Source organism: Lepidochelys olivacea (genome assembly GCF_965140295.1).
Source record: "Lepidochelys olivacea isolate rLepOli2 genome assembly, chromosome: 1".
Lineage (NCBI taxonomy): Eukaryota > Metazoa > Chordata > Testudines > Cheloniidae > Lepidochelys > Lepidochelys olivacea.
Genome location: NC_140411.1, coordinates 11615688 through 11634638, shown reverse-complemented (window position 1 = coordinate 11634638; position 18951 = coordinate 11615688). Strand labels below are relative to the sequence as shown.

Sequence of the window (18951 nt, the reverse complement as noted above, 5' to 3'; positions counted from 1 at the left end):
CCTGAGGCAGTTGGAGCGGGGGCGGGGCGGGCACTGAGGCAATAGGAGCAGAGGGGGCGGGGCTGGGCCTGGGGCAGTGGGAAGGGAGAGGAGGGGGCGGGGCTGGGCCTGGGGCAGTGGGAGGGGAGAGGAGGGGGCGGGGCTGGCCCTGAGGCAGTGGGAGGGGAGAGGCAGGGGCGGGGCTGGCCCTGAGGCAGTTGGAGCGGGGGCGGGGCGGGCACTGAGGCAATAGGAGCAGAGGGGGCGGGGCTGGGCCTGGGGCAGTGGGAGGGGAGAGGAGGGGGCGGGGCTGGCCCTGAGGCCGTTGGAGCGGGGGCGGGGCGGACACTGAGGCAGTGGGAGGGGAGAGGAGGGAGCGGGGCTGGCCCTGAGGCAGTTGGAGCGGGGGCGGGGCGGGCACTGAGGCAATAGGAGCAGAGGGGGCGGGGCTGAGCTTGAGGCAGTGGGAGAGGAGGGGGCGGGGCTGGGCCTGAGGCAGTGGGAGCGGGGGCGGGGCGGGCACTGAGGCAATTGGAGCGGAGGGGGCGGGGCTGGGCCTGAGGCAGTGGGAGGGGAGAGGAGGGGGCGGGGCTGGCCCTGAGGCCTTTGGAGCGGGGGCGGGGCGGGCACTGAGGCAGTGGGAGGGGAGAGGAGGGAGCGGGGCTGGTCCTGAGGCAGTTGGAGCGGGGGCGGGGCGGGCACTGAGGCAATAGGAGCAGAGGGGGCGGGGCTGAGCTTGAGGCAGTGGGAGAGGAGGGGGCGGGGCTGGCCCTGAGGCAGTTGGAGCGGGGGCGGGGCGGGCACTGAGGCAATAGGAGCGGAGGGGGCGGGGCTGGGCCTGGGGCAGTGGGAGGGGAGGGGAGAGGAGGGGGCGGGGCTGGCCCTGAGGCAGTTGGAGTGGGGGCGGGGCAGGCACTGAGGCAATAGGAGCAGAGGGGGCGGGGCTGGGCCTGGGGCAGTGGGAGGGGAGAGGAGGGGGCGGGGCTGGGCCTGAGGCAGTGGGAGGGGAGAGGAGGGGGCGGGGCTGGCCCTGAGGCCGTTGGAGCGGGGGCGGGGCGGGCACTGAGGCAATAGGAGCGGAGGGGGCGGGGGCTGGGGCAGTGGGGCTGGAGCGGAGCTGGCACTAGGGCAGTTGAGCAGAGGGGGTGGGAGACGCTGTCTCTGTTCTTGCTGCACGTGGTTGGCCGGTGTCTGTGAGGAGCCGCAGGGATGGGGCTGCAGGTCTGGGCCCTGCTCCTGCTCCTCAGCCCAGGTGAGGGGGGCAGTGAGTCTGGTGGAGATGCCAGAGCGGGTAGATATTTGAGGTCATGCTTGCAAGGTGGAGGCCATGCAGGGAAGGGGGGAGCCAGGAGTCAGAGCAGGGTTGTGAGGGAAAACGGGGCCAGAACAGGAGGAGGAGCAGGACTGGGGCACAAGGAGGGGAACAGGGGCTTGAGTGGAGGGGGAATATGGGGTCTTGGGGGCAGCAGGGAGCACTGGGGGGTAAATCAAAGGGTGGGGGATTTGTGAATCCAGAGCAGGGTGCACGGACGGGAGATTCAGGAGGTGCCAGATTGGGACTAGGAGCAGGATTTCCTGATAGCAGGTCAGGGGCCGGAACCGGGTAAGAGGCAGAAAGGGGATGTGGGCCTGAGGGTTCATGGAGGCAAACTGGGAAGGGGGGCAAAGGGACTCTTTCAGGGGCAGGGAAGAGTGAGCACAGATGACCAAGGTGGAGGTCCAAAGTATGGGGCAGGGAGGGGTTAGAGCCGGAGGTGATGGGCTTTGAGGTGTTTGGATTCTGGAGCAGGGTGGCCCTGAGCACCAGCTGGAAAGGGGCGAGTTGGATCAGGGAGGGGGCTGGCGGGATGCGGCTGAGGTGATGTCTCTCAAAGACAGTGCTTGGCTGTGTGTGAGGAGCCTCTGGGGTGGGACTGCCTCCCGAGGGTTGCAGGACTGGGCTGGTGCTGGGACTTTGCTCAGCTCAGTTTAGATGGGGAGAGGGGAGTGGTGCCTGTCACGGGAGGCGGTTGGGGTGGCAATGAGGGGGAATGGAAGAGGGACCTATTCAGTGAGGTTGGAGGAGGGATGGGAGAGGGGCCTGCCAGGTGGGATTCAGAGGGAGGCAGAGCAGGGAATGAGGAGCCAGGCCCATTGAGTTTTTGGGAGGTTGAGAAGGATTTTTTGTGGGGGCAGGGGCAGAACAATGTTGGGGAGCAGGGGAAAGGTATGGAGTAAGGAATTGAGGGGTCATGGCTGAAGTCAGAGGTAGTGGGAAGCAGGGTCCACAGAAGACTTGAAGGGTGCTTTTACAGGGAAGGTGGTGTGGACCCCACACAGGGTGAGTGTTCTGGGAGGTGGGGGGAGAGCCAAAGTGTGGTGGTTGTGAGGGAAATAGGCATGCTGAGGACTTTTGGGAGCAGTGCAAGGGGGGCTCGGGGAGCTGAACATGGAGCTCGGCCCCCTAAAGGATGTTTCCAGGAGCTGTTGTGAGTGAGGAGCAGTGCCAGCTGAGGTGGAGTTTGTGGGCGACTGAATCAGGGGCAGAGAGTGAGGCTTGGCAAAGTGAATTTGGGAGGAAAGAAAAGGGAAGGAGTGTGGGATTTGCTGAAGGCTTTATTTGGGGTGTGGAGCAGGGAGGGCAGAGTGAGTTCCTCTGCAGGGTGATTTAGGGTATAAAGGAAAGAGAAAGGAGTACAGCTTGCTGAATGGGGAAGTTGGGGGGACTTCAGGGAGCAGGGAGAAGGAAATGGGTCTTGCCCAGTGAAATTTTGGAGGGCCTGAGCAAAGAGAGAAAGACAGATCTCCACAATGGGGGTACAGTTGGGAATGCAGAATATAGATGAGGGGAATATAGCTCAATAAGGGGGGATTTTGACTGAGTAAGGGGGCAAATGTTGTTCTGAGAAGAGGTTTGCAGTGGCCAGGAACAGGGAATGGGGAGTATGGCTTACTGAGTGTGGTTTGCAATAGTAGATGATGAAATGGGGTCCTCAGTGGTTGCAGGGGCAGAGTTGTTGACACCGAGGGAATAGTTGTGGCGTGCGAGGAGGACAGAGCAGGGACAGTGAACAGAGGTATCTGGAGCATAGGGCTCATTGAAGAATACAGTGCAGCAATGGGAATATGGGGCTTGCCATGGTTGAGGGTTGTGTGATGCAGAGCATGGATACAGGAGCAGGGCTTAACATGGGGTGTATTAGAAGAATGAAACTGGGTATGATGGGGAAGGTGGACCAGAGAGTGTGGAGTCAGGTAGAGAGGGTAGGTGTTTGCTTGGAAGAGAGCCTATTGAGAGGGGAATACAGTAGGGGTAGCTGGAAAATCAGGGTTATGGAAAAAGGATGGAAGGGGCCTGATGGAGAAATTGGCTTGTGTTGGGGTTGGAAAAGAGAACCAAAGGAGTAGTAGTGTTCTTTCTGTATTTAAGCTTCTCAAATGGTTTACGAACATTATTGAATTAAGATGCAGACTTCACCCATGTCCCTGGAATTGTTCCTCCTCACACATTGTACAGAGTGGCTTCTGTATAAAATGGTTTGCAGTGTCAGAATCTAGAAGCACATATCCTAATAAATTGTAAATGCATATTCTATTTAACTTATTTGAAACTATTTCTCTTTCTAGGCTTTTCTGAAACTTTGAAATTCTCTTACTCTGAAGTAATAGTGCCAAGAAAGCTTGAACCAAGGGATGGCATAGATACCAAGGTAGTACTACTTTCTAAGAAACTTGGAATTGCTATGCTGAATCAGACTAATGATCCATGAATCCTGTCTTTGGTAACCACCAGTACCAGATGCTTCACTGGGAGGTATAACCACCTCTATAATAAAGTATGTAGGGCTGAAAGTTTCTTCCTAATCCTGAGCAATTAGTGGTTTGGTTCTCCTCTGAAGCACAAGGTTTGATAATCTTTAATATAGTCTGTGCTTGCCTGTGTAACTGCACTTGACATTTTTATGAGTGTAACTCAGTGTGCATTAATAACAGTTATCATTTGACCATAGTTAAAACATATAGTACACCTCTACCTTGCTATAACGTTATCCTCGGGAGCCAAAAATCTTACTGTTTTATAGGTGAAACCGCGTTATATCAAACTTGGTTTGATCCATTGGAGCGCGCAGCCCCGCCCTGCCCCGGAGCGTTGCTTCACAGCGTTATATCTGAATTCGTGTTATATTGAGTTGCGTTATATCGGGTTAGAAGTGTATGTTGTTCATTGCAAGAATCTAAGGAATTCAGAAGGTACTTATATGGTCCCCCTTAACAAGGGATAGAAGCATTACACAATGTTTAAAATATTTATCCTCACAACATTCCTGTAAAGTAGGGAAGTACCTCTGTGAGCTGGGAAAATCCAATTTAAAGAATAGTCATGCCATCATAAGGCTCTTCTTGTCTGTAACTTCTGGTAGGGGGAAATAGCCCATTTGTCTGGGCTTCTTTAGATCCCCTGAGACAGGGGTGGCCAACCTGAGCCTGAGAAGGAGCCAGAATTTACCAATGTACATTGCCAAAGAGCCAAAATAATACTTCAGCAGCCCCCAATCAGTTCCCCCCCCCGCTTCCAGCGCCTCCCACCCACCGGCAGCCCCACCGATCAGCGCCTCCCCCTCCCTTCCCACACCTCCCGATCAGCTGTTTTGTGGCTTGCAGGAGGTTCTGCGGGACAGGAGACAAGAGTGAGGGCACGGCAGGCTCAGAGGAGGGGGCGGGAAGGGGTGGAGTGGGGGCAGGGCCTTTGGCAGAGCCAGGGCTTGAGCAGTGAGCACCCCCCGTCACATTGGAAAGGTAATACCTATAGCTTCAGCCCCAGAGTCGGTGCCTATACAAGGAGCCGCATATAAACTTTGGAAGAGCCGCATGTGGCTCCGAAGCCACAGGTTGGCCACCCTTGCCCTGAGAAATAGTTCTGGCATTCTGACTGTATTGATAGTCAGTCTTGAACTGCCCCTTAGTGTACTAGGATTAGATGTTCATGCTGTACATCCTTTAAAAAGGTAATTTTGCTTGGTATGAGGTATAGAATTTGACCTAAGTTGTCATAGTTTACAATTTCACATAGTTTAAGGATTCTTAATACATCTTTTCCTATTGGAAATATTCTACGAGACTTTTATGAGCACCAAGTGGTATAAGAGTCTAGAAGAATGCAAGTTTTATGACCCAAATCTTAACTAAGTGAGGCAAGTACCGGATGAAACATTCTCCCTGTAAAGTAAAACAGATAAAAAGCCAAAAACGAACTCAGCACTTTAAACTGAATTTCAGCTGTCTGTATCCATGTGTGACTCCTGGGGAACAACTCCCTCTTGAGGGCTGGTGTACGCTACTGCTTAAGTCGATGTAATTACGTCACTCAGGGGTGTGAAAATGACATCCCCCTCAGCGACGTAAGTTTCATAAACTTAAAGCGGTGTCCACATCAAGAGAGGCTTTTCCGCTGACATAGCTTCTGCCTCTCACAGAAGTGGAATATTTATGCAGACAGGAGAGCACTCTCCCATCGGCATAGTGCATCTTCATTTCAGCCCTGAGTTTCCACCTGGAATTGTATGTCTCCCTGGCTCCTGCAGCTTTGTGCTCTGGCTAAATATCACAATATAGCCCTTATGATAAAACTGCAACCAGTAGTCTGTGATTAAGATAGTGACTTAGGACCAGAGTTTTGAAGGTATTTAGGTGCCTTAATATTCAGATAGTCATCTAAATACCTTTCAAAAGACTTTGGGCTAAGGGCCTGACTTTTTTAAACACAACTCATCTACAGAATGCCTGCATCATAGAACACTATAAAGAAGTACGGTGTTTTCTTTCTAAAAATCAGAAGGTTTCCCTGACAGCCAGTCCTGACAATGGACTGGCATGTGTGGGATTCGTGCTCTACAGTTAACATACAAACTATGAGGTTGAGACACCTTTTTTGTGGAGCACGCATGCTATGCAAGAATAAATCACAATATCTACTGAAAAGGTGTTATCCTACAGGGCAATGTGCAGTTCTGAGCAGCTGTACAGAAGAGGCTGCTGCCAAGTTAAGACAATAAGAGCATCAAACTCTGTTCGATTTGACTCTACCCATTATTCCAAAATTGTTGTTTAGCCTCAATTTGAGACTGCATAGTAGTGCTGTTAGGGGAATTCTCTACATGTTTCCCATTTTTGCTGACACTGATTTGAGCAACACCAGTTTTAGCAATACTGGGAAGCCTAATGAAAACAACGTTCCCACAGGCATTTTTCACGCCATGAACTAGACTTGTTCTGAGCACATTTAATTGATATGGTGTTAAATACTGTTGGGACTGTGGGAGGTTGGTTTATATTGTGGATCCTAATACTGCTCATGGTGATCCAGCTGGACCAGTATTGGCAACTTTGGAAAATATTAGCAAACCTCACTACTATAGAGAGTCCTTTGATGAAAGGAAAAAAAAATCTTCTCTGAACACAGTCTGAGGAAATGTATGAATACATTTTTTATAAAATGGAATACAGTATAGGTATTGATTAGTAAGAGTTTTAGAATACTATTGAATTATACTTTTTATTTGAATGCTCTAGGAGGAGGTGTCTTATCTAATTAAAGTAGAAGGAAAGTTCCATATTGTTCACCTACTACAGAAGAAGTAAGTGACTGCTGTCTTCCAAACCTTTCATCTGCTCTTTTTATACAGAAATAGGTGTACATGGGGCTTTACAATCAAATATGAAGACAAAAGCTCCTGGCCCCAGAAGCTGTCAGTCTAGATATGGAGAAATAACAGAAGTGGTAAAAAAGTAAAAGATGGGATGCAAGGAAAACTGCTTTTATAGTGGGCATTAGTTAGAGCAGTAATAATTAGGGAGGGACAAGTGTCTCCATACTTTAAAATTAAAGCTACCTGTCCATTATAAACTTTATTTTTTACATGTTTTCTACCTTTGCCAAGAGATACACTGGACAATATATCATAGAATCATAGAATATCAGGGTTGGAAGGGACCCCAGAAGGTCATCTAGACCAACCCCCTGCTCGAAGCAGGACCAATTCCCAGTTAAATCATCCAAGCCAGGGCTTTGTCAAGCCTGACCTTAAAAACCTCTAAGGAAGGAGATTCTACCACCTTCCTAGGTAACGCATTCCAGTGTTTCACCACCCTCTTAGTGAAAAAGTTTTTCCTAATATCCAATCTAAACCTCCCCCACTGCAACTTGAGACCATTACTCCTCGTTCTGTCATCTGCTACCATTGAGAACAGTCTAGAGCCATCCTCTTTGGAACCCCCTTTCAGGTAGTTGAAAGCAGCTATCAAATCCCCCCTCATTCTTCTCTTCTGCAGGCTAAACAATCCCAGCTCCCTCAGCCTCTCCTCATAAGTCATGTATTCCAGACCCCTAATCATTTTTGTTGCCCTTCGCTGGACTCTCTCCAATTTATCCACATCCTTCTTGAAGTATGGGGCCCAAAACTGGACACAGTACTCCAGATGAGGCCTCACCAATGTCGAATAGAGGGGAATGATCACGTCCCTCGATCTGCTCGCTATGCCCCTACTTATACATCCCAAAATGCCATTGGCCTTCTTGGCAACAAGGGCACACTGCTGACTCATATCCAGCTTCTCGTCCACTGTCACCCTTAGGTCCTTTTCCGCAGAACTGCTGCCTAGCCATTTGGTCCCTAGTCTGTAGCTGTGCTTTGGGTTCTTCCGTCCTTAGTGCAGGACCCTGCACTTATTCTTATTGAACCTCATCAGATTTCTTTTGGCCCAATCCTCCAATTTGTCTAGGTCCTTCTGTATCCTATCCCTCCCCTCCAGCGTATCTACCACTCCTTCCAGTTTAGTATCATCCGCAAATTTGCTGAGAGTGCAATCCACACCATCCTCCAGATCATTTATGAAGATATTGAACAAAACCGGCCCCAGGACCGACCCTTGGGGCACTCCACTTGATAAAGGCTGCCAACTAGACATGGAGCCATTGATCACTACCCGTTGAGCCCGACAATCTAGCCAGCTTTCTACCCACCTTGTAGTGCATTCATCCAGCCCATACTTCCCATACTTCCTTAACTTGCTGACAAGAATACTGTTGGAGACCGTGTCAAAAGCTTTGCTAAAGTCAAGAAACACTACATCCACTGCTTTCCCTTCATCCACAGAACCAGTAATCTCATCATAAAAGGCGATTAGATTAGTCAGGCATGACCTTCCCTTGGTGAATCCATGCTGGCTGTTCCTGATCACTTTCCTCTCATGCAAGTGCTTCAGGATTGATTCTTTGAGGACCTGCTCCATGATTTTTCAGGGACTGAGGTGAGGCTGACTGGCCTGTAGTTCCCAGGATCCTGCTTCTTCCCTTTTTTAAAGATTGGCACTACATTAGCCTTTTTCCAGTCATCCGGGACTTCCCCGGTTCGCCACGAGTTTTCAAAGATAATGGCCAATGGCTCTGCAATCACAGCCGCCAATTCCTTCAGCACTCTCGGATGCAACTCGTCCGGCCCCATGGACTTGTGCACGTCCAGCTTTTCTAAATAGTCCCTAACCACCTCTATCTCCACAGAGGGCTGGCCATCTCTTCCCCATTTTGTGATGCCCAGCGCAGCAGTCTGGGAGCTGACCTTGTTAGTGAAAACAGAGGCAAAAAAAGCATTGAGTACATTAGCTTTTTCCACATCCTCTGTCACTAGGTTGCCTCCCTCATTCAGTAAGGGGCCCACACTTTCTTTGGCTTTCTTCTTGTTGCCAACATACCTGAAGAAACCCTTCTTGTTACTCTTAACATCTCTGGCTAGCTGCAGCTCCAGGTGTGATTTGGCCCTCCTGATATCATTCCTACATGCCCAAGCAATATTTTTATACTCTTCCCTGGTCATATGTCCAACCTTCCACTTCTTGTAAGCTTCTTTTTTATGTTTAAGATCCGCTAGGATTTCACCATTAAGCCAAGCTGGTCGCCTGCCATATTTACTATTCTTTCGACTCATCAGGATGGTTTGTCCCTGTAACCTCAACAGGGAGTCCTTGAAATACAGCCAGCTCTCGTGGACTCCTTTCCCCTTCATATGCTAGGTGAGAACTCAGACGAGAAGGCTCTTCTTGGAGGTGGTCTCTGCTGTGATACAGCATGGCCAGAAGGCAGCAGGAGAGTGATATGGGAGAGAGATGTAAGCCCCAGGATGAGGAGAAGCCTTATTCCCTGTAGAGGGAAGAAAGGTTGCTATAGATTAATTAAAAGTACCTGAAGCCAATTAGAGAACCTGAAGCCAGTCACCTGATAAAAACCCACTGCTTCAATAAGCTAGAAAAAGGAGTTGGAGCAGTTTGAAGGAGTTGGAGCAGAGTGCAGTTTGGAGGAGTTGAAGTAGAGGAGAGTTTGGAGAAGTGCCACTGCTGGCTAGAAGACCAAGATCCTAGGTAAAGAGATACCCGGCCTGTGCAGAGAGAGGGCAGGAAGCCCGACAAGCTGAAGAGCAGAAGTAGTAGAGGGAAGTAGCCCAGGGGAAGGAAGCACTAGTTCATGTGGTTTGCCACTATACCTAGGGCCCCTGAGCTGGGACCTGGAGTAGAGGGTGGGCCTGGGTCCCTCCCTCGCCACTACCCTTCTTTGGGTTACTAGTGGGACAGTAGATACCCTAGTTCAGGGGTAGGAAACTGTGCCCTGAACCCCTGCCGCCCACAAGAAGAGGAAGAGCAGGACCCATCATAATTGTGCCGGCAATTTGCCATAGTGCATATTGGTACAAATAAGATTTATGCTTCCCTGTGCTGCTGAGCTTTGGTAATCTTCTCTTAAAGAGGTGTCCATGGAGACCACATGAACAGTCCCTCCCAGAGCCAATGTTCAGAGCCAATGTTAGGAAATGTCATTGTGATGGTGTACCCCATAAGGCTTTATGGAAATACGCTTATGAATGTATATATGACATACATGGCATATGTAGCATAACACATATTCCAGTTAACATATCTCTGTAAAGGTTATGACCTACTGAATCTATTCATCCCATTTGTATGCATGTATCATTTTTATATTTGAAGTTATGAATATTGTCTGTGTACTTGCTTGATTTTTAAGTAGCCTTAGTAAAGCATTTGGTTGGCTTCTTGAGAAAGGAATGTTCAAATTAAGTGTCCAATCAAGAAACACTTAACAAACAATGGATCTTGGAAGGCTCCAATCCACATAAGAAGTCTACTTGAGGACGTTCAAGGTAGCATATGACCGATGGCTGCTACCTGTAAGTTCTGAGTCATGCATGGACATGTGACTTGCCCATGTGACTCCAAAACTCCATCTTGGAGCTGGACTTTGCATGGGGGGGGGGGGTGTCTCCACCCACAAGAGAGTCTATGTAAACCCTGGGAGACCCCTCCATTTTGTCTTCAGCTTGCTCAAGAGAGAGCCTCTTCACCCCCAAGGATACCTGAAAGAAACTGGAACAAAGGACAGTAATTACAGGGGATATGAGTGATTGCTGGACCCAGACTAGAAAGAGACTAGTCTGTAAAAGGAAGCTTATTGGAACACCTCTGAGGGTGAGGTTTTATCTGTATTCAGTTTTCTTACTGTATTAGACATGCGTGTTTTGTTTTATTTTGCTTGTTGATTCACTTTGTTCTGTCTACTATTACTTGGAACCACTTAAATTATGTGTTAATGATGGGAGGGGCAAACAGCTGTGCATACTCTCTATCAGTGTTATAGAGGGCGAACAATTTATGAGTTTACCCTGTATAAGGTTTATACAAGGTAAAACAGATTTATTTGGGGTTTTGACCACATTGGGAGTTGGGCATCTGAGTGTTAAAGATAGGAACGCTTCTTAAGCTGCTTTCAATTAAGCCTACAGCTGTTAAGGGACGTGGTTCACACCTGGCTCTGGGTTTGCAGCAGGAGAGCAGGTCTGACTCAAACCGGGCAGGGCACTGAAGTCCCAAGCTGGGAGGGCAGGGAAAGCAGAGGAAGAAGTAGTCTTGGCACATCAGTTGGCAGCCCCCAGGGGGTTTCTGTGATCCAACCCGTCGCAGTCATACAATCCCTTATTGCATTGGCTTCTTCTTTTTGGCATGTAGCTGCAGGTATTGGAGACCATCTTTCTGTGCCTGGAGAGAAGTTCTAATTTTTTTTAAATTATCCTCACCATCATAATCACCAGTTGCTGTTATTCTGGCATCTCCCCCAAAGCACACAGGCTGGGATACAGCTTTTATTATATGTTGTTCTGATGCCCACTGTGGTTCATTTATGAAGGTTTTAACTTTTTTCTTATTTGAACTTGAACATAAGAAAGGCTATAATGAGTCAGACCAAAGGTCCATCCAGCCCAGTATCCTGTCTACCAACAGTCTCCAATGCCAGGTGCCCCACAGAGAGTGAACTTAACAGGTAATGATCTATTTCAGAGTAACAGCCGTCTTAGTCTGTATTCGCAAAAAGAAAAGGAGTACTTGTGGCACCTTTAGAGACTAACCAATTTATTTGAGCGTGAGCTACAGCTCACTTCATCGGATGCATACCGTGGAAACTGCAGCAGACTTTATATACACACAGAGAATATGAAACAATACCTCCTCCCACCCCACTGTCCTGCTGGTAATAGCTTATCTAAAGTGATCATCAAGTTGGGCCATTTCCAGCACAAATCCAGGTTTTCTCACCCTCCACCCCCCCACACAAATTCACTCTCCTGCTGGTGATAGCCCATCCAAAGTGACAACTCTTTACACAATGTGCATGATAATCAAGTTGGGCCATTTCCTGCACAAATCCAGGTTCTCTCACCCCCTCACCCCCCTCCGAAAAACCACACACACAAACTCACTATCCTGCTGGTAATAGCTCATCCAAAGTGACCATTCTCCCTACAATGTGCATGATAATCAAGGTGGGCCATTTCCAGCACAAATCCGGGTTTTCTCACACCCCCCCCCACCCCCATACACACACAAACTCACTCTCCTGCTGGTAATAGCTCATCCAAACTGACCACTCTCCAAGTTTAAATCCAAGTTAAACCAGAACATCTGGGGGGGGGTAGGAAAAAACAAGAGGAAATAGGCTACCTTGCATAATGACTTAGCCACTCCCAGTCTCTATTTAAGCCTAAATTAATAGTATCCAATTTGCAAATGAATTCCAATTCAGCAGTTTCTCGCTGGAGTCTGGATTTGAAGTTTTTTTGTTTTAAGATAGCGACCTTCATGTCTGTGATTGCGTGACCAGAGAGATTGAAGTGTTCTCCGACTGGTTTATGAATGTTATAATTCTTGACATCTGATTTGTGTCCATTTATTCTTTTACGTAGAGACTGTCCAGTTTGACCAATGTACATGGCAGAGGGGCATTGCTGGCACATGATGGCATATATCACATTGGTGGATGTGCAGGTGAACGAGCCTCTGATAGTGTGGCTGATGTTGTTAGGCCCTGTGATGGTGTCCCCTGAATAGATATGTGGGCACAATTGGCAACGGGCTTTGTTGCAAGGATAAGTTCCTGGGTTAGTGGTTCTGTTGTGTGGTATGTGGTTGTTGGTGAGTATTTGCTTCAGGTTGCGGGGCTGTCTGTAGGCAAGGACTGGCCTGTCTCCCAAGATTTGTGAGAGTGTTGGGTCATCCTTTAGGATAGGTTGTAGATCCTTAATAATGCGTTGGAGGGGTTTTAGTTGGGGGCTGAAGGTGACGGCTAGTGGCGTTCTGTTGTTTTCTTTGTTAGGCCTGTCCTGTAGTAGGTAACTTCTGGGAACTCTTCTGGCTCTATCAATCTGTTTCTTTACTTCTGCAGGTGGGTATTGTAGTTGTAAGAAAGCTTGACAGAGATCTTGTAGGTGTTTGTCTCTGTCTGAGGGGTTGGAGCAAATGCGGTTGTATTGCAGAGCTTGGCTGTAGACTATGGATCGTTTGGTGTGGTCAGGGTGAAAGCTGGAGGCATGCAGGTAGGAATAGCGGTCAGTAGGTTTCTGGTATAGGGTGGTGTTTTTGTGACCATTGTTTATTAGCACTGTAGTGTCCAGGAAGTGGATCTCTTGTGTGGACTGGACCAGGCTGAGGTTGGTGGTGGGATGGAAATTGTTGAAATCATGGTGGAATTCCTCAAGGGCTTCTTTTCCATGGGTCCAGATGATGAAGATGTCATCAATATAGCGCAAGTAGAGTAGGGGCTTTAGGGGACGAGAGCTGAGGAAGCATTGTTCTAAATCAGCCATAAAAATGTTGGCATACTGTGGGGCCATGCGGGTACCCATAGCAGTGCCGCTGATCTGAAGGCACTTTGAAGGCTATTGGGAGGGGGGTGAGGGGGTGAGAGAACCTGGATTTGTGCAGGAAATGGCCCAACTTGATTATCATGCACATTGTGTAAAGAGTTGTCACTTTGGATGGGCTATCACCAGCAGGAGAGTGAATTTGTGTGGGGGGGTGGAGGGTGAGAAAACCTGGATTTGTGCTGGAAATGGCCCAACTTGATGATCACTTTAGATAAGCTATTACCAGCAGGACAGTGGGGTGGGAGGAGGTATTGTTTCATATTCTCTGTGTGTATATAATGTCTGCTGCAGTTTCCATGGTATGCATCCGATGAAGTGAGCTGTAGCTCGTGAAAGCTCATGCTCAAATAAATTGGTTAGTCTCTAAGGTGCCACAAGTACTCCTTTTCTTTTTAGGTAATGATCTAGTGATCTCTCTCCTGCCATCCATCTCCTCCCTCTGACAAACAGGGACACCATTCCTTACCCATCCAGGCTAATAGCCATTAATGGACTTAACCACCATGAATTTATCCAGTTCTCTTTTAAACCCTGTTATAGTCCTAGACTTCACAACCTTCTCAGGCAAGGAGTTCCACAGGTTGACTGTGCGCTGTGTGAAGAACTTCCTTTTATTTGTTTTAAACCTGCTGCCCGTTAATTTCATTTGGTGGCCCTTTGTTCTTATATTACGGGAACAAGTAAATAACTTTTCCTTATTCACTTTCTCCACACCACTCATGATTTTATATACCTCTATCATATCCCCCCTTACTCTCCTCTTTTCCAAGCTGAAAAGTCCTAGCCTCTTTAATCTCTCCTCACACTGCACTACTTTTGCGGTACCCTGTTTTTCATAGGCTAACTCATTAGTTCTCTTGTAATCATAAACCTTTACGTTACTTTATGACAACAGTAAAACGTGGTTACGCTAAGGAAGTCTCTAACACTTCTTCCTGGCTACCAACTGTCACTTTGTGGAATCTACTCAGCTATTAATTTCAAAACATCAGGATATCACAAACATAGGCTCAAGTTCAGCAGGTTTTTTATTAAGTTACTTGTGCTAATATATCCTAAGTCCTAATTATTGACTTCTACATCCTAAATTTATCTGATATCTTTTAATTCTGACTACACCTCATTCCATTTAGCTGTAAAAAGCCTTTAGAAGGGGAAAAACCCCTTTTTGACCATTTCTTAAATGGTAATGACTGTCTTTTTTCTTTTCTTTCTTAAAAAGAAAAAAAAAGGTAGTTGATGTGCTGGAGCTGTTGTTGCTTTTGTTGTTGAAGTTTGATCCCATTGCCTAGAAAACAAGACAAAAACACACAAAACGGGAAAGAAAATAAATCAGCAAAGATGAAAAATGCAGCTTCTGTCTCTGGTGTTGATTCTCATCTGCATGGGCGGCCCATCCATGTAGGCGAACTAGGGTGCCAAGTTAAATGGGGCACCAAATTCGAGGAAAAAAATCAATTTGAAAAAAAAAATGAAACAGATGAAAAAAATACATATAAAATGTCATTATTTCAATTCCTGTGTGTGTACAGAGGGAATATGAATTCTAATTCATTTATCTACGTTTCCAAGAATTTATTAATATGTCAAATCTTTCATTTACTGCAAAAATAAGTCATATTTTAACAAAAAAAAATTCAATTTGCAATGCAGGGTCAAGATGATCCACTCTGCAATTTTGATAAGCAATAACTCAGCCATAATGAAACACATCCACCAGAGGCAAGAGCTGCAATACTAGTGACACCTAACTCGAATATACATCAAGGTCGCATAGCCGGAAATTCATGTAGAGCGGAGATATCAGGAGTTGATACATGTGAAACGGTCATTTTAACACACGTCGCAGGTAGATGGTTAAGAATTGATCGAATACTGTGAAAAATTGTTTCTTGGTGCCAAAGAATAACGTCTTTCAGCATCATAAATCCAAAATGAGTATCTTTAACCATTATTAAATCTTAGTTATTATCGGACTGTATAATTATTAACTTTGTTATAACTGGTTCACATTTAATAAATAAGGTCCATAAAACAAAAGTAACAGCGTTAACACTTATGAAAGTGATGATGTCACACTCCAAGCGGTTAACTGTGAGGAAGGGGATTACTTTCCAAACAACCGGTGTCAGGTTATAACGTTGAAAAAGGTCATTTTGTTTCTATGTAAATGCTGTAACTAACTGTTTTAATAGGTAGGTGAGTGTATGTTACTAATCATTGAACCTTTAAGCAGTGAAAGGACATGTTGGGATGGCTGCAATGTGGTTTAAATTGCCAATCATGTGGTGTGTCAGCCATCCTGAATGCTATAATGCTTGCTGTCTGAAGCACAGTTAGTACATAACAATATTCAAAGGCCCCATTGCAGAAAGAGGAAAAAGAAAACCCTCAGGAGCTGAGTATCATAAATGAAATGTTGAGAAGGAAAAGGACCAAGCAAAACAGCAGGGATCCTTCTTGAAATATTTTCTCTTTAATCCAAATAAAGATGGAAGAAGTTCACAGCATCCAGAAGAAGGAATTTACTTGGAGAGGAGGTTAGCTCACATCCGCATGGAAGTATTTTGGAACATCAAGATGAAGGTATATTACTTTGAGATGAGGGTAGCTCACATCCACAAAAAAACAGTTTAGAAACTCAAGATGATGGAAACTTACTTCTAGATGAAGGCAGCTCACAGCATCAGACTGATATGGAAGTGGAAAAAAATTATTTACCTTCAGGGACATCTGCAGAAATTGAAGTAAATGAAGTAGAATTCTGGAAGAAAGGATGAGGAAGTTAAACAAGTTACAGTATGGGGCCCAGCTTTGTGGCCCAGATGTGATGACAGTATGCGGCAAATTCTCGTGGAACATGGACCCGAACAAGTTCATGAATTTCCCTTCCCTAAGGATGGAAATAAAAGAAAATTCGCTGCTCAGCATTACAAGAGGAAACTCATTAATGGGGAAGAAATTCATTGAAACTGGTTACAATATTCAGTGTCGAAAGACTCTGTGTTTTGCTTTTGCTGCAAATTGTTTAGAAATTGAGCAATTGGTACATCACTTACTGAAAATGGTTCAAAGGACTGGAAAAACATATCTTCAATTCTCTCTTCACATGAAAGAAGTACCAAACATTTCGAATGTTTTCAAAATTGGAAAGAACTTTAATTATGATTGGAAAAAAGGAAAAACTATTGAAGAAAATTTACGTGTGATCAAGGAAAGAAGAATATTGGCAACAAATATTAGAGCATCTGATTGCTTTAGTGAGTTCTTGGTGGGCAAAATTTAGTACTCCATGGCTGTGGTAGAAATGAAAAATTATACACTCCAGGTAATAGAAACTTTTTAAAATTTGTTGAATACCTAGCTTTGTTTGATCCAGTCATGAAGGAGCATCTACATAAAATAACTGATCATGAAACACCGGGTTCATTATTTAGGAAAAATTATTCAGAATGAACTGATTCAAATCCTAGCAAATGTCATTAAAAAGATTGTAGAAGCTGCCCATTCTGCAAAATACTTTTCAATAATACTGGACTGTATACCAGATAGAAAAGGAGGACTTGTGGCACCTTAGAGACTAACCAATTTATTAGAGCATAAGCTTTCGTGAGCTACAGCTCACTTCCTCAGATGCATATCGTGGAAACTGCAGCAGGCTTTATATATACACAGAGAATATGAAACAATACCTATTCCCACCCCACTGTCCTGCTGGTAATAGCTTATCTAAAGTGATTTCCAGCACAAATCCAGGTTTTCTCACCCTCCACCCCCCCACACAAATTCACTCTCCTGCTGGTGATAGCCCATCCAAAGTGACAACTCTTTACACAATGTGCATGACAATCAAGCTGGGCTATTTCCTGCATAAATCCAGGTTCTCACATCCCCCCACCCCCATACACACAGAAACTCACTCTCCTGCTGGTAATAGCTCATCCAAACTGACCACTCTTCAAGTTAAAATCCAAGTTAAACCAGAACATCTGGGGGGGGGGGGGTAGGAAAAAACAAGAGGAAACAGGCTACCTTGCATAATGACTTAGCCACTCCAAGTCTCTATTTAAGCCTAAATTAATAGTATCCAATTTGCAAATGAATTCCAATTCAGCAGTTTCTCGCTGGAGTCTGGATTTGAAGTTTTTTTGTTTTAAGATAGCGACCTTCATGTCTGTGATCGCGTGACCAGAGAGATTGAAGTGTTCTCCGACTGGTTTATGAATGTTACAATTCTTGACATCTGATTTGTGTCCATTTATTCTTTTACGTAGAGACTGTCCAGTTTGACCAATGTACATGGCAGAGGGGCATTGCTGGCACATGATGGCATATATCACATTGGTGGATGTGCAGGTGAACGAGCCTCTGATAGTGTGGCTGATGTTATTAGGCCCTGTGATGGTGTCCCCTGAATAGATATGTGGGCACAGTTGGCAACGGGCTTTGTTGCAAGGATAAGTTCCTGGGTTAGTGGTTCTGTTGTGTGGTATGTGGTTGTTGGTGAGTATTTGCTTCAGGTTGCGGGGCTGTCTGTAGGCAAGGACTGGCCTGTCTCCCAAGATTTGTGAGAGTGTTGGGTCATCCTTTAGGATAGGTTGTAGATCCTTAATAATGCGTTGGAGGGGTTTTAGTTGGGGGCTGAAGGTGACGGCTAGTGGCGTTCTGTTATTTTCTTTGTTAGGCCTGTCCTGTAGTAGGTAACTTCTGGGAACTCTTCTGGCTCTATCAATCTGTTTCTTTACTTCTGCAGGTGGGTATTGTAGTTGTAAGAAAGCTTGACAGAGATCTTGTAGGTGTTTGTCTCTGTCTGAGGGGTTGGAGCAAATGCGGTTGTATCGCAGAGCTTGGCTGTAGACGATGGATCGTGTGGTGTGGTCAGGGTGAAAGCTGGAGGCATGCAGGTAGGAATAGCGGTCAGTAGGTTTCCGGTATAGGGTGGTGTTTATGTGACCATTGTTTATTAGCACTGTAGTGTCCAGGAAGTGGATCTCTTGTGTGGACTGGACCAGGCTGAGGTTGGTGGTGGGATGGAAATTGTTGAAATCATGGTGGAATTCCTCAAGGGCTTCTTTTCCATGGGTCCAGATGATGAAGATGTCATCAATATAGCGCAAGTAGAGTAGGGGCTTTAGGGGACGAGAGCTGAGGAAGCGTTGTTCTAAATCAGCCATAAAAATGTTGGCATACTGTGGGGCCATGCGGGTACCCATAGCAGTGCCGCTGATCTGAAGGTATACATTGTCCCCAAATGTGAAGTAGTTATGGGTAAGGACAAAGTCACAAAGTTCAGCCACCAGGTTAGCCGGATCTCTGTCAAGCTTTCTTACAACTACAATACCCACCTGCAAACACCTACAAGATCTCTGTCAAGCTTTCTTACAACTACAATACCCACCTGCAGAAGTAAAGAAACAGATTGATAGAGCCAGAAGAGTTCCCAGAAGTTACCTACTACAGGACAGGCCTAACAAAGAAAATAACAGAACGCCACTAGCCGTCACCTTCAGCCCCCAACTAAAACCCCTCCAACGCATTATTAAGGATCTACAACCTATCCTAAAGGATGACCCAACACTCTCACAAATCTTGGGAGACAGGCCAGTCCTTGCCTACAGACAGCCCCGCAACCTGAAGCAAATACTCACCAACAACCACATACCACACAACAGAACCACTAACCCAGGAACTTATCCTTGCAACAAAGCCCGTTGCCAACTGTGCCCACATA

General features: G+C 46.4%; 1 protein-coding gene across 1 annotated transcript in view; it reads left to right on the top strand.

Moving 5' to 3' along the window:
- Positions 1-1094: 1094 nt before the first annotated feature.
- LOC311514749 (disintegrin and metalloproteinase domain-containing protein 20-like) overlaps positions 1095-18951 on the top strand; it is a 73353-nt gene continuing 55496 nt past the window's right edge. Inside the window, exons 1-2 of the mRNA XM_084617442.1 lie at positions 1095-1231; positions 3586-3668. Of these exons, the coding sequence (XP_084473568.1) occupies positions 1189-1231; positions 3586-3668 (126 nt within the window). The 5' untranslated portion in view covers positions 1095-1188. The remainder of the gene's footprint in view (positions 1232-3585; positions 3669-18951) is intronic.